General features: G+C 37.9%; 1 protein-coding gene across 1 annotated transcript in view; it reads left to right on the top strand.

Annotated features, from left to right (window-relative positions):
- The first annotated feature begins 5648 nt into the window (after positions 1-5648).
- LOC102856906 (chromosome unknown open reading frame, human C1orf87) overlaps positions 5649-13358 on the top strand; it is a 150512-nt gene continuing 142802 nt past the window's right edge. Inside the window, exon 1 of the mRNA XM_006879745.1 lies at positions 5649-5755. Within this exon, the coding sequence (XP_006879807.1) occupies positions 5649-5755 (107 nt within the window). The remainder of the gene's footprint in view (positions 5756-13358) is intronic.

Genomic DNA, 13358 nt, shown 5'->3' with positions numbered 1-13358 from the left:
GAAATACTTAAGAGAACAAGAAGAAGGAAAAGGGAGAAAATGGAAGGGAGGAAAGGACTTGGAGAAGAAAATAAAGAGTATTTAAGTAGCATCATATCAGCTTCTAATTGCTGCTATAGAATAAAAACTTAATGGCTTAAAACAAATTTATTCTCTGATATTTCTAGGGATCAAAAATCCAAATTAAGTTTAAATGGACTAATGCCAAATTTCAGCTAGAGTGATTTCTTCTGAAAGCTCCAGAGAAGAAGCCCCTTTGTTGTCTTTTCAAATTTCTAGAAGGCTTCTGAGTTCCTTTACTTAGAGTACGTTATGGAAGTAACTCAAAAGTTTTGCTTCTGTTTTCACAATTCCTAGTTCCTCTCAGCAATCAAATATTCCTCTGCCGCTTTCTTTTTTTTCTCTCTCTGTCTCTTTCTATAGAGACACATTTTATTATCTTTAAAGCCTACCATGATAATCCAGGATGACTGCCTCATTTGAAAATCCTTCATTTAGTCATATGTGAAAATCCCTTTAGCCACATAAGGTGATATTCACAGGTTCGAGGGATTGAGTAAGGATTACGAGCCTACTTTAAGTAGGGTTTAAGAAGAAGCACCAGGAATGGCTGACAGTCATTCTATCAGTGGGAGAAAAAAAATTATTTCTTTTATAAGAAAAGAAACTACAGGTGTTGCAGAGGGTGAATAAACCCCTTTCAGTGTCTAGGTTCTGACTTGGTTTTTTGAGAGATAATGATAAGAGTAAACTTTTATATTGCTTATTATGTGTGAAGTATATCCAAATACTCTACTTATATATTAACTAAGTTGTCACTGTTGACTGCCGTCACATCATTCCCCAATACATGGTGAGTCTTGTATTCATTGTCCAGCCTTGAACTTAGTCCTCACAACAAGCCACGGGAATTTCATAGAAGAGGAAATGAAGGTCCAAAAATCTTAAGTGATTTAATACAGTGCACTAATTCCCAAGTGCATATATATCCTTGACCATTTGAGATAGGCATTAATGAATATATAATCAAAATAAGTTAAACAGGAGGATGGGAGGGTATTATTACGTGGAGAGAGGAAAGAATATGCTAAAGGAAAATGATTCGGACCAGTGAGTAGACTGGATTGGATGGAGAACAGCAAAGAAAGAGTAAGAATCCAAGCTTAAGGTTTAGCTTGAGACCACAAAATGATAAAACCGGATGCATGGCTTTCTTCCAGAGCAGCTGGGATGCCCTATGAGACATTTGATCAGGATGACAGGCCATGTCAGAGTTATGCTTGTGAAGACTGAGGTGGCAGCAATGCAAAGGAAGTTGTTCTTTCTTCCAGTCTCAATGTATTTTGTGTACTTAGGAAACCCCAAGTGTTTCCCTCACTAGACAGTAAGTGCTGGGAAGGAAACTGAGCATCTACTCTACCTACAGATGCACGTCCAGATGATACAGTAAACTGCATAGCACACCTACAAAGCAGATGGCAGCAAGAAAGAGTGTTAGAGTTACAGATGCAGCTTGACGTGGTGAAAGAAAAGAATAATTTTAGAGGCAATTTAAAGAGTCATTAACCACATATGCTTAATTTATTTAGCTTAGTATAAAGGGAGTCTTGCTAATCTAATGGCTAGAATCTGTATTGCAATCCCAAAGGCACACAGTTTGAATCCACCTGCTGCTCCATGGGAAAAGGATAGGCAATCTCCTCCCATGTGATTAGTGCCTCTGAAAACCAGATGAAGGGTCAGCTATGGGTCTGTTCCAACTTACTGCCCTTGGGTTGTTTCTGACATGAGATAACTCTAATTAACTTTCAATGCCATAAATCTTAACAGGAGAAGATTGAGGAGCGGCTGGTGGACAGTGGATTTGAACGGCCTACTTTTCAGTTAGCAGCCCAAGATATAACTCGTTGCACCAGGGTTCCTTCAGAGTAATAAAAAGTGCCTGGAAATTTTGAATATGCAACTGACCACATTCAAGTCTTTACTCTGCCACTTGCCTCTGTAAAACCTGGGTGAGTTTCTTTTTTTCTTCTTCTTTCCCTCCATATTCCAGGTCTCCTTTTATTCCTCTTTCAATGAAAAATAAAAGTATCCTTTGATCATTGCTAAGGAGCTGTGGTGGTTGTGGCTATCCATAGGCTATGGGGCTCCAGCAGTTCTGTTCCACTCAAATTTTCTAGGAAGAGATATGAATAGATTCTTCCAGTAAAGATTTACAGAATATGAAATGCCATGGACTGTTACTATGAGTCCAAATCCATTGAATACAGTGATTTTTGTTGTTGTTGTTCACTTATTTTTTTTGTTTTATTTTTCTTTCTTTTGGTATGGTCAGTGGTTGTTGTTGTTGTTGTTGTTGTTATGTGCCATCAAGTCATTTGAGACTCATAGCGACCCTATGTACAACAGCCCTAAACCGTGCTCTATCCTGTGCCAATTTCATTGCCTCTGACACACCCACCCCGATTACCCCAGTCACTGAATCAACCCACCTCATAGAGGGTCTTCCCCTCCTGCGCTGTCCCTCTACCCTACCCAGCGTGATGTCCCTCTCTAAAGACCTGTCTCTCCTTACAACGTGTCCAAATGTCAGACGAAGCCCCAGAATCCTTGCCTCCAAGGAACAGCCTCATTTAATGCTCTCTATGATGAATCTGTTTGTTTTCTTGGCAGTCCATGGTACATTCAATGGTCAGTGGTACCTAGATAAAATAAGGATATGCCTTCAAAGAATCTGAGACACAAATGTCACTATAATTTTTATTTGAGACAGTCACCAGCATATTTTTGTTAGTTCGTTGTGTGCTGTCAAGTCGGAACTGATTCATACTTGATCTTTTAGTGGGTATTCAGAGGCAGTTTATCACACAGGAGGAGACTGCCCATTCTTCACCCACAGAGGAGTTAGTGGATTTTTATCTGAATGTGTTTGGGATTCCAGCATAGCTTCTTAGCAGTAGAACACATGAGTGCTCTACATATTTTTTTAGGTCCCTGTTATTATTTTTCTCCAGTTTGCAGATGAAGAAACTGAGTTTGAGGCTGAAGAAGTTATTTATCCAAAGTCCCACAGTGGAGGAGCCTGGATTTGAAATGATGGTGTATATGCAAAGAGAGATGCAAATCAAAACCACAGTGAGATACCATCTCACCCCAGTAGCAGTGCAGAGTTTAACAGGACAGCAAACAAATCTTGGAGAGGATGTGGAGAGGTTGGAACTTTCATACACTCCTGGAGGAACTATAAAATGGCACAATCACTCTGGAAGGCTGCTTGGCATTTCCTCAAAAAGCTAAACATAGAAACTTCATATGACATAGCTACTCCAATGCTAGGAATATACACCAAGGAAGCTAGAACTTAGACACAAATGGAGATTTGTATACCAATGTTCAAAGCAGCATTATTCTCCATCACAAGAACATGGAAATAGCCCAAATGTCCAGCCACGACCCAATGTATTGAGAAATTGTGGTACAGTTGCATGATGGAATACTACACAGCACTAAGGAATAATGATTTTGAAAAGTATTACGTAACTTGGGAGAGGCTGGAGAACATTATGCTGAGTGAACTAACTCGCTTTCATAAGGACAAATACTGTATAAGACAAGTATTGTAAAAGGTAACTATTAAAACTTGGATCCTTGGGGATCCAAGACGGAAAGCAGTGGGAACAGAAAGGTGAGGATAGGTAGGGGAGATATCACAGTGTCTCACACTTTGGTGGGTTGAAGTAGGGGATAAAAGAAATGGGAAAGATTCAGCAGGGACCTTAAAAGAGTAACGGTGGCCATAGTTCAATGGTGGTTAATTTTATAAAATATAACATGTGAGAATGATTGTATGAAAGATAATGTCAATGAAAGAAAGTGTGAAACACACAAACCCACTATGTATGTAAATGAAACATGATGTATATGAATAATTAATTTTTTAAAAATGTGTAGAAAGAGGGGCACAGATACACAGATTAGCAATATGACTTTCAAGAAAAATGCTCTCAATTCCTTGAAGAAACTGCAAGGCACAAATTTACGGATCAGATTCCATAAGCACTCGCACCCTACCTTGGAGGACAAAAGGTGCACCTTCCTCTCAGAGACTAATCTTGGACCCGCCCAACAACAGTTCTTGCGTCCTTAGCGACTGTGGCTGGAGCAGCCTCCTGAGAGTCAGGCCCTGTGATTGGCCCAACTCCAGGCTTCCAATCCCTCCGCCCATTCCCTCATGTGTTGGTGTGTCTGATGTCCTGGTAGAAGCAAGGGCCTCACACACTTGAGCTAGCTCCGTGGCAAAAAAAAAGTCTCATTCAAGGTAAGGTAAAGGTCATCGTAGCTGTTTTCTCTCCAACTAAGGTCACAGATTTGTTGCGCAGCTGCTGAGCAGGGAGAGGATTTGACAAGCACAAATTTCCAGGCAAATTCAAAGAGATTGCAAGTCCCATTGAATGAGGTTACCCTTGCAGAACACCAAGTGTGCCCCTTCAGAGTGCAGTATTGGGAGGAAGGGTGGCCTAGGCAGGACAGGAGTACTGCGAACAAGTCTGACTCTCACTCTGTCTACAACAACTCTCAGGCTAGCTTTCTCAGTCTGTAAAGTGAGTTTGCCTTAGAATGTTTTCTAAAGGCTTCCAGGCTCTGAAAGGAAGTGATTAATTGTGTCTCTGGTAAACTAAAATTACCTTTACATCACACTTGTCAAACCACCACTACACATCTCATGTTGTTGTTGTTAAGTGCCCTAGAGTCGCAGGCGATTCATAGTGACCCTATGAAGGAAAGTCCTCAACACTTGTGTGTCTTTCATCCTCTCTCCAGGTCCATAGGGTTTCCAGAGGCAAGTTATTACGGAAGTGGATGCCACTCCTGCTTCCAAACACATCTCATATAGAACCTTAATTTAAGGGTCTTCGGATTGTTGCAGAAACCGAGAAGGGATTATAACAAATCCCACTTTGCAACGCAAAACACTTACCCAAGCACATTACCTCATTGCATTCACAGTCCTTAAGAACAGAATAGAAATTATCTGGATTTTATGAGTAGAAAAACTGAGGAAAAGAGCTGAATATCGATTATTCATTGAAGTCTTGGTTTCCTTTTTGACCTTACAAGCATCTTATCTGATGTCTTGTATCACAGGAAGGTAGAGTCACCTAATGAATGCTTCAAAGCTGCAGATTTGCAGTCTTCCAGTATAATTCCCAATCCCTGTAATTATAGCTTCTGTGGCACTGAGTAAATTGCATAACTACAGTATGCCAACATTCTTAACTGTAAAACAGGAATGATCATAGTAAACAAGTTGTTGTTAAGTGCCTTCAAGTTGACTACAATCCATAACAACCTTATGAATAATGGATCTGAATCTTGCCCTATCTTGCGATATCCTATCTCTGACATACTTGAGCCTATTGTTACTGTCACTGTGTCAAGCCATATCATTGAGAGTCTTCTACTCTTCAATGTTCCTCCACATTTCCAAGCCCAATGCTCTTGCAGAAAGTGTTTCGTGAGATATTGTCTGTAAAGTGTTTGCTCCTGGTACTGTTTTCATTGGCATGGATGCTTCAGTTGGCTTGGGGGAAACTAAAAGGAGTGATTTGCTTGCTTTTCAAAGATTTGAAGAGGTCTTGTGAAGAATCATGTCTTCAGGTTGGAAGATTCCCCGCGGATCAGATGGCATGCCTGAGATGGTGGTGAAAATCATTGGAAGTAAACACTTTCGCTACCTTGTGGAGAAGCCAAAGATGTAAGCTTGCCATTTGAAAAATATCTGTGCTGCTTGGATAGTAATGAAGCTTTGTTTGTTTTGTTTTAACCTAGAAATTTAAATTTTAAAAATGCCATCCGTAGAAAATTAAGTCATTAAGATGTAACAGTTGAACTAAGATAGTATTGGTAACTTTCATGCTACTGTTTTCCTGCTATTTTTCATCTTTATAATTCCCCATACTCCTTAATTACTTGGGCTGATTTTCCAAATACATGGGAAATATGAGCATTTCGGCATTTATAAATATTAATGGAGTATTTTCTGTTTATCCTCATCGGATTTGTAATCTACCACATGTAGTAATATTTAGGAGGGAAGGGCTGTTAGTCAATTTGTTATAAATAAAAGAAATGAGATTAATAATGAATCATAAATTATAAGATTTTAATTTACTCTTGCCTGTATTTAATACTCTTCCAAGCAGGAACTTCTCATTTCCAAAGCATAGTTATAAGGTCTTTCTATCCTTCAGAACTCCTAAAAGTCACATTTAAGGGAGATAATGCATATATTTTTAAAATTCATTAGATGGGGTGAGCTCTGGTGGCCTAGTGACAAGAAGCTGTAATCCCGAAGGCACATGGTTTGAAACCCATCAGTGCTCTGCAGAAGAATAAGCAATCTTTTCCCGTGTGATTAACTGCCTCTGAAAACCCACTGAAGGGTCAGCTATGGGTTGGTTCCAACTGAACAGTAAACAACAACAGCAATATGGTGCAAAAGAAAAAAAACATACAACTAGCTCTTTCTTCCATTATTTTGATAGTTCACAAAAATAACAAAATTTATCAAGTACTGGGCATCTTGTAAATATTAGCTAATAGTTGCTTTTCTCTCCTAAGACTATTTCATTTAATCTTTCTTCTATTTCTAAGAAGAAACCCACAGAACAAATAGTGAGCATAAAGTACTACTTGTCATCATTGAACCTAACATGAAACAGTGACAATAACATGGCTACCATCTGAATCATTCAGGAATCCTGAAAAATATAGATTTGGGGTTCAGTTACAACTATGTTGAACCAGAATCATCAAAGATAAGGTAAACAGAACCACAGTTAGAGAGTATACCTACTCCTCACTTATCAACTATCTTGTTATTTGATTTCACAGTAATACAATAGTTTAAAAACCAGACAACTACTTGGTACATTAATGTACATCTGGAAGCAATTAATACCAAGGTGCACGTTGAATGTAATTCTGGCTGTGGTGGTGAAGGTTCTCTGTCAACTTGGCTGATGCATGATTCTCAGTGATTTGTATAATTATGTAGTCCTCCTCTATTTTGTGATTTGATGTGCTCAGGCCCCTTTTTCACATAATGCTAATTTTCATATAACAATCTGGTCTTTAGAACTTAATCATGTTTATAAGTGGGGAGTGTGTTCATTAAGCTTCAGAGGATCACACTGGTTTTACCATTTGTAACATGCATAAAGAGAGATCCCAGAGCCAGTCCAACAGGCAGTAGTAATGTGTGCTCATAGCTGAGAGACTGAGTTTTCTGACCAATAATCAGAATTATGGGATCCTTATAGAGCTGAGTAATGTGAATTTCATTCTGTACCTTCCTGGCTTGTTGATAAAAGGAATGTTAACATCTCTGGCCTCAATGTGTGCATACATAAGATGGAGGTAAAGCACCTATCTAGTGTATTTTTAAGAGGATCAAACAAAAAAATAATGTGCAAAGAATCTTTCTAGTACATAATATAGTAAGCCAATGTTATTGAAGCATATATTTTCAAATATGTAATAGTTTAATAAAGAATATAATCTGTAAGACTTCCCTGTCATCCCCTTAACACTCTTGTGCTTAGAATGTAGGTCATATCTGTCTTGTAGGAAACTAAGAAACTGTGATAAGTGATTATGTCAGGATTTCCTATCAAATCTCTCATTACTAAGAAAAGTAAACAGTACTTGTTTGAACTCCCCACTCAGTTCCTCTACCTGGAAGACTGCATAACTACCCTATTGATCTTATTACGGCCCTATTATTTTCATTTTTAAAGTTTCTATAGCATGTCTCCAGAAATACATTCCTTTTCTTAGGAGTTTCACAATGTAATGTTGTTGTTATGTACCATCAAGTCAGAATCAACTCATAGCTCACCCTCCAGCAGGTTTTCAGAGGCAGCAAATCACATGGTAGTTGATTGTCCATCTTTCTCCCACAGAGCTGCTGTGGTTTCAAATCAGGTACTTTTGTGTTGTCATCACAGTCCCTTACCAGTAGTGAGAGTGGAAAAAGCCTTGTTATTTTCTTTTTTTAAGATTTTTAAACTGTTATTTTTGTGTTCTTCACTCACATTGTATAAAATTAATCCCCACTGATTTTCCCAGTACAATGTGTCTCCTTATTTCCTGACTGCTCATACCAAGTGTGTAATTGATCATAGGTAGGTAGATTCATTTCTGGATTGTAATTCTGTTCCAATGGTTTATGTGTCTGTCATTTTAATATCACCATGCTGTTTTGTTTATTATGGCTGTATAATAGGTTTTGAGATCAGGAAGTACTGTGCCTCCCACTTAATTTTTGTTTTACAGAAATGCTTTTTTAATTTGGAGTCTCTTACCTTTCCACATTAATTTGCCAATTGCCTTTTCTATCTCTTTGAATGATTAATTTGGTATCTGTATTGGGATTGTGTTAAACACATAGATTTCTTTGGTAGGATTGCCATTTTCACTATATTGAGTCTACCTATCCATGAACAATGACTTTTTTTCCCCTTTTGTTAGGGCTCTTATTATTTTTCACAGAAGTATAGTTTTCTTAATAAAGGTCTTTTGTGTTTCTGATTAGGTTTATTCCCAATTAGCTCAATTTGTTGTTGACAATTGTAAATGGTATTGCTTTCTCGATTTCCTTCTCTGTGTTTTCTTTGCTACTGTAGAGGAATGCTACGGATTTTTGTATATTGGTCTTGTATCTTGCCATCCTCATTGGTCTATTAGAGCTAACAGTTATTTTGTTGATTCCGTGGAGTTTTCTGTATACATGATCATATCATCTGCTTATAGTGAGGGTTTTACCACCTCCTTGCCATATGCCTTAAATAGGAAATAAACATTTTTAAGAAAAGAATCCATGATGGCACAATAGTCAGGCAATTGAATATTAACCTCAAGGCTAGAAGTTATCACAAACTACTGGAGAAAAGACCTGGAGATGTATTTCAGGAAAGATTAGAGTCTATGAGATTCTATGGAGCAGTTCTGTTCTGTGCTACAGGGTCACTGTTATTTGGAATTTACTCAATGGCCAGTAACTACAATTTTACAGGAAAGCACTTTTTATTTCCTCTTTGTTTTTAACTTCAGGAGCCAGGCAAGAGGTCAAATGAGTTCCATTAATTGGAAGTAGAGATCCAATTTCTGTCATTCTCATGAAAGACTGTTGTTGTTTTTTTTCTTTCTCATGACGTTTTTAAAGAACCAGATGTCTATATATGTTTGTGTTTGTAATCTAAAGGTAAGCCCCTCCCTTTCTAATAATCAAAGGTGGTTAAGAAAAATAAGAAATTATTACCTTCTTCATACAGATATTTATAAAAAAATTACTATATCTGAATTTGAAATGACTCAAAAGTATAGAGCACTCTCCATTTCACAGACCATATGAGGTAACTGAGGACTCAGCAGACTTAAAGACACGCTCCAGTTATAAGAAAAAGAGCCCTAGTGGCACAGTGGTTAAGCAATTGGATGATTTGGATGATAAGCTAATGTCGCTGCTAGATGCTATCAAGTTAAGTACAACTCATAGTGGCCCTAAGAACAAAAGATTGAAACCTGTTCTATCCTGTGCCGTCCTCACACTTACAAATACACAAGAGGCCATTGTGACACTCACTGGGGGAGAAAAGATCTGGAGATCTGCAACAGAAAAGATTACAATCTAGTACACTCTATAGACAGTCAGTTATTAAGAACTGAGACTAAAGTCAAACTCTCCTTCCCTCTTTCATTGTATAGCAATAGAGTACAATAGAGTCGATTGACCTATAATTGTACCATCATAGTTTTCCTCTGAGATTAATGGCAGAATAAGAATCTATATCTTTTGAATTGTGGTATTGGAGAAAAGTGCTGAGTAGCCCATGGACTTCCAAATATACAAACAGATATGTTTTGGAGAAAGTGCAACCAGAGTGCTCCCTGGAGGCAAGGATGGACATGTTGTTAGGAGAGGCTATTCCTTGGAAAGAGACATCATGCTTGAAAAGGTGAAGGGTCAGTGAAAGAGAAGAAGTCCCTCAGCAAAATCGACTGATACAGTGACTATAGCATTAGACTCAAGTGTGTCAGGGATTATGAGACTAGCACAGGATAGGGCAGAGTTCAATTCTATTGTTTGTAGGGATGATATGAGTCATCTTTCACTTGAAGGTACAAAATAACAATCTCACTCCCAAGTCACTTTCTACTTCATTACAACTGAAAGGTCCAAGGGTTACCAACCTCTCTTACTAGAAATTCAATCTTGGACGTCTCCCTAGACTTAGACAGAATTTTAATTTCAATCTAATGTCCAGATAATGTTCTTATACATTAAAGTTTGAGAAACTATTCTCAAGCTGGAAGTCGTCACGACTCTTCCATTATGACTATGTCATTCCTCTGCCTAAATCTTCAATACCTTTTCATTATTCTAAGATTATCTAAAGTCCTTATTTGAGCTTATCTTTCTAAGCCCCTTTTGGTGCTATAATCTCTTCAATGTTATCTCTTGAAAATGTAAGCATTTCCTAATATCAAGCCCACATTTACTCATCCCACCTATGTGATATAGTGTATATTTTGGGGTCGTACATGCTACAATTCTTTTCAGCGTATTTATCTGTTTGAAACTTTTAATTGCAATTCTCTGTGCACTGAGTACAAAGTCCTGTATGTCTTCAATGACTACTAAATTATTCCAAGAGAACTGAAAATCTAGACAAATAATACATAGCTGTTTTAACTAAATCCAAGTTTAAAAGTGTATGCTGCTAAAATAGCGTGTATGATAGTGCAGCCTCATGATGAGTTATCTTTGGTAGCTAATGGAGAAGAAAGATGTGCCAAGTGACAGGAGGCAAACATTCTCATCAAAAAAGGAGGTAAGAGTAGGCAGTAAACCAAAGAACCAGAGACTTATAGACAATCCCTAGCAAAATCACAGGCCAAAAGATTAAGTATATTAGTTATGATGACTTAAATAAACAAAAGTAATGATTACTAAGAGTTGATGTGTGTTGACTGAAAATAAATGACACTAAACTAGTTTATCTTTCTTTAAAAGTGCTGAGATTACTCCATCACTAACTAAATTAAAACAATAGTAACTAAACATTTATTGTACTTCAGTAGGAGCTGGCTCATAGCTGACCATTCATTGGGTTTCTAAAGCTGCAAATCCAACAGAAGAGAGTTCTCATCTTTCTCCCAGAGTCCCTGGTGGATAAAGTCTTGGTATTTATGGTTTCAGTGAGTTATTTATCTTATTTTTGTCACTAACTTCTGAAGCATAGCAGAGATTTCTGGAATATATATTATTTTAAAAGGGAGATAAGTGGATTTTTAGGGAGGATATACAGAATGACTAGAGATTTAAAAGTTGATATAAACACAAAATATGGGAGCAGGGTAAGGTTGAAGAGATTTGTGTGCGACTATGTGCCTACTCGATTTTTTACAACCCGTAGAGGAGAAAAATAAGTCTGATCCCATTACAGTAATAAAATGCTCCAAGTTCTGTCAGAAAAATAAAGTAAAAACCAGCAAGATGAAATTCAGTAGAGCTGTATGAAAAATGTATCTTTAGGTAAGAGTATATGCACATAAATAAAGGATGTAGAATAATTGGTTTTATTTGCATTCATACTTAGCATAAGGCAAGGATATCTAGACAGTGGGATGTCAGTGGCTCAACCATACCTAGAACAGGCAACAACACATCTAGATTTGTTGTTGTTGCTAAGTGTTGTCAAGTTGTAGACGACGCGTGGCGACCCTGTGAAAAAAAGATGTGAACACCTGTATAACTTCCATCATTTCTCCACGTTCATAGAATTTCCAGAGGCAAGCTATTTCGGAAGTGGATACCACTCCTGCTTCCAAGCTTGTTTTCATTGGAGAGCTCCACCAAACTGTCCATCACTGGTAACCCTTATTGCATGTGACACATGTAGACTAGAGGGCCTTATTTTGCATGATACATTTTGGGAGGGACTCTGGTATACTACAGGAAGTTCAATAAAAGATATTATCAAAGATCTTGAATTTGAAATGATGTTATTGGAGGAACATTGGATCTATTTCAAGAAACTCCTATGAGTAGAAACACTTGTATTGAATAAAAGTAGACTTGAGTTTGCTTTAAGGAAACCTCTATAGTGATTATTGTTGTTGGTATGGGACAGTTAGTCAACTGCAACTCATAGCGCCCCTATGTACATTAGCTCTGAATGCTGACCTATCCTGAGCCAATCTCATCATTTCTAACACACCTAATCAATTTCTCCAGACACTGAGATACTATGACTCATCCTGGATCTTTCTGTCCTGCGTTGTCCCTCCACCCTTCCAAGCTTGATGTCCCTCACTAAGGATTGGCCCCTCCTGGCCACGTGCCCAAAGTACGTGAGAAGAAGCTTCAAAATCCTTCTCTCCAGGGAGCTGCCTGATTTCACCCTCTCAAGGACTTACTGTTTGTTTTCCTGGCAGTCTATGGTATGCTTGACACTCTTCTCCATCACCACAATTCAAAATCAGCCATCCTTCCTTTATCATCCTTGGTTACTGTTCAGATCTTGGATACATAGCAAGTAATTGTGAAGACCATGACCTGGATCAGGCACACCTCAGTCTCTAGACTGATATCATTGCTCTTCAGTTTTCTGCAGAGGTCCCTGACAGCAGACTTTCCCAATGCAATTTGTCTTTTGATTTCCTGACTAATTAGACAGTATAATAACTGAGATTGGCTACTTAATTCTTTTGTTAGTACCATAACCCTACCCTCCTAAGTTGTTGTTGGAATAATCTTTTTTAAAATGATGTGTCACTTGACAAAGAAGTAAGTTGTGACATGTAAAATATAAATTACTCAAAGAGACTGTTGGCAGACCTTTTGCATTGGCAGAGAATTGGTTGACCTGTATGATTCTTTCAAACTCTGAGTCACTGGCCCAAAACACTTCATTGCATAGATGCATTGCTATTGAAAATTGTCTTTGTTATCTAGTGATATTATAACAGAAATACACTAAGTTTGTGACTTTATGATATAGAAATTTCTTTAATAATAAATAAATAAATATGGTTAGGAATCACAGTTTAGGAAGTCCACTGTTCAGGAATTGTGTTGTCAATCCAAATGTTACATGGTTTAAATCTACGAGCTGCTCCATGACAGAAAGATGGCCAGTCAACTCTCATGCAATTTATTGCCTCTGAAAACCCAGTAGAGGGTCAGCTATGAGTCATTCCTAACTCAACATCACGCAACAGAAATAAGTTATAGGGAAAGGCTTTGTTCCTATATCAGTTCTGTAGTATCTGTAGACCCCATCTCTCTCTCT

Source organism: Elephantulus edwardii, unplaced genomic scaffold (assembly GCF_000299155.1).
Source record: "Elephantulus edwardii isolate Elephantulus edwardi_28Jun2011 unplaced genomic scaffold, EleEdw1.0 scaffold00005, whole genome shotgun sequence".
In the NCBI taxonomy this organism is placed as follows: Eukaryota; Metazoa; Chordata; class Mammalia; order Macroscelidea; family Macroscelididae; genus Elephantulus; species Elephantulus edwardii.
This window is presented reverse-complemented; position numbering and strand designations above follow the sequence as displayed.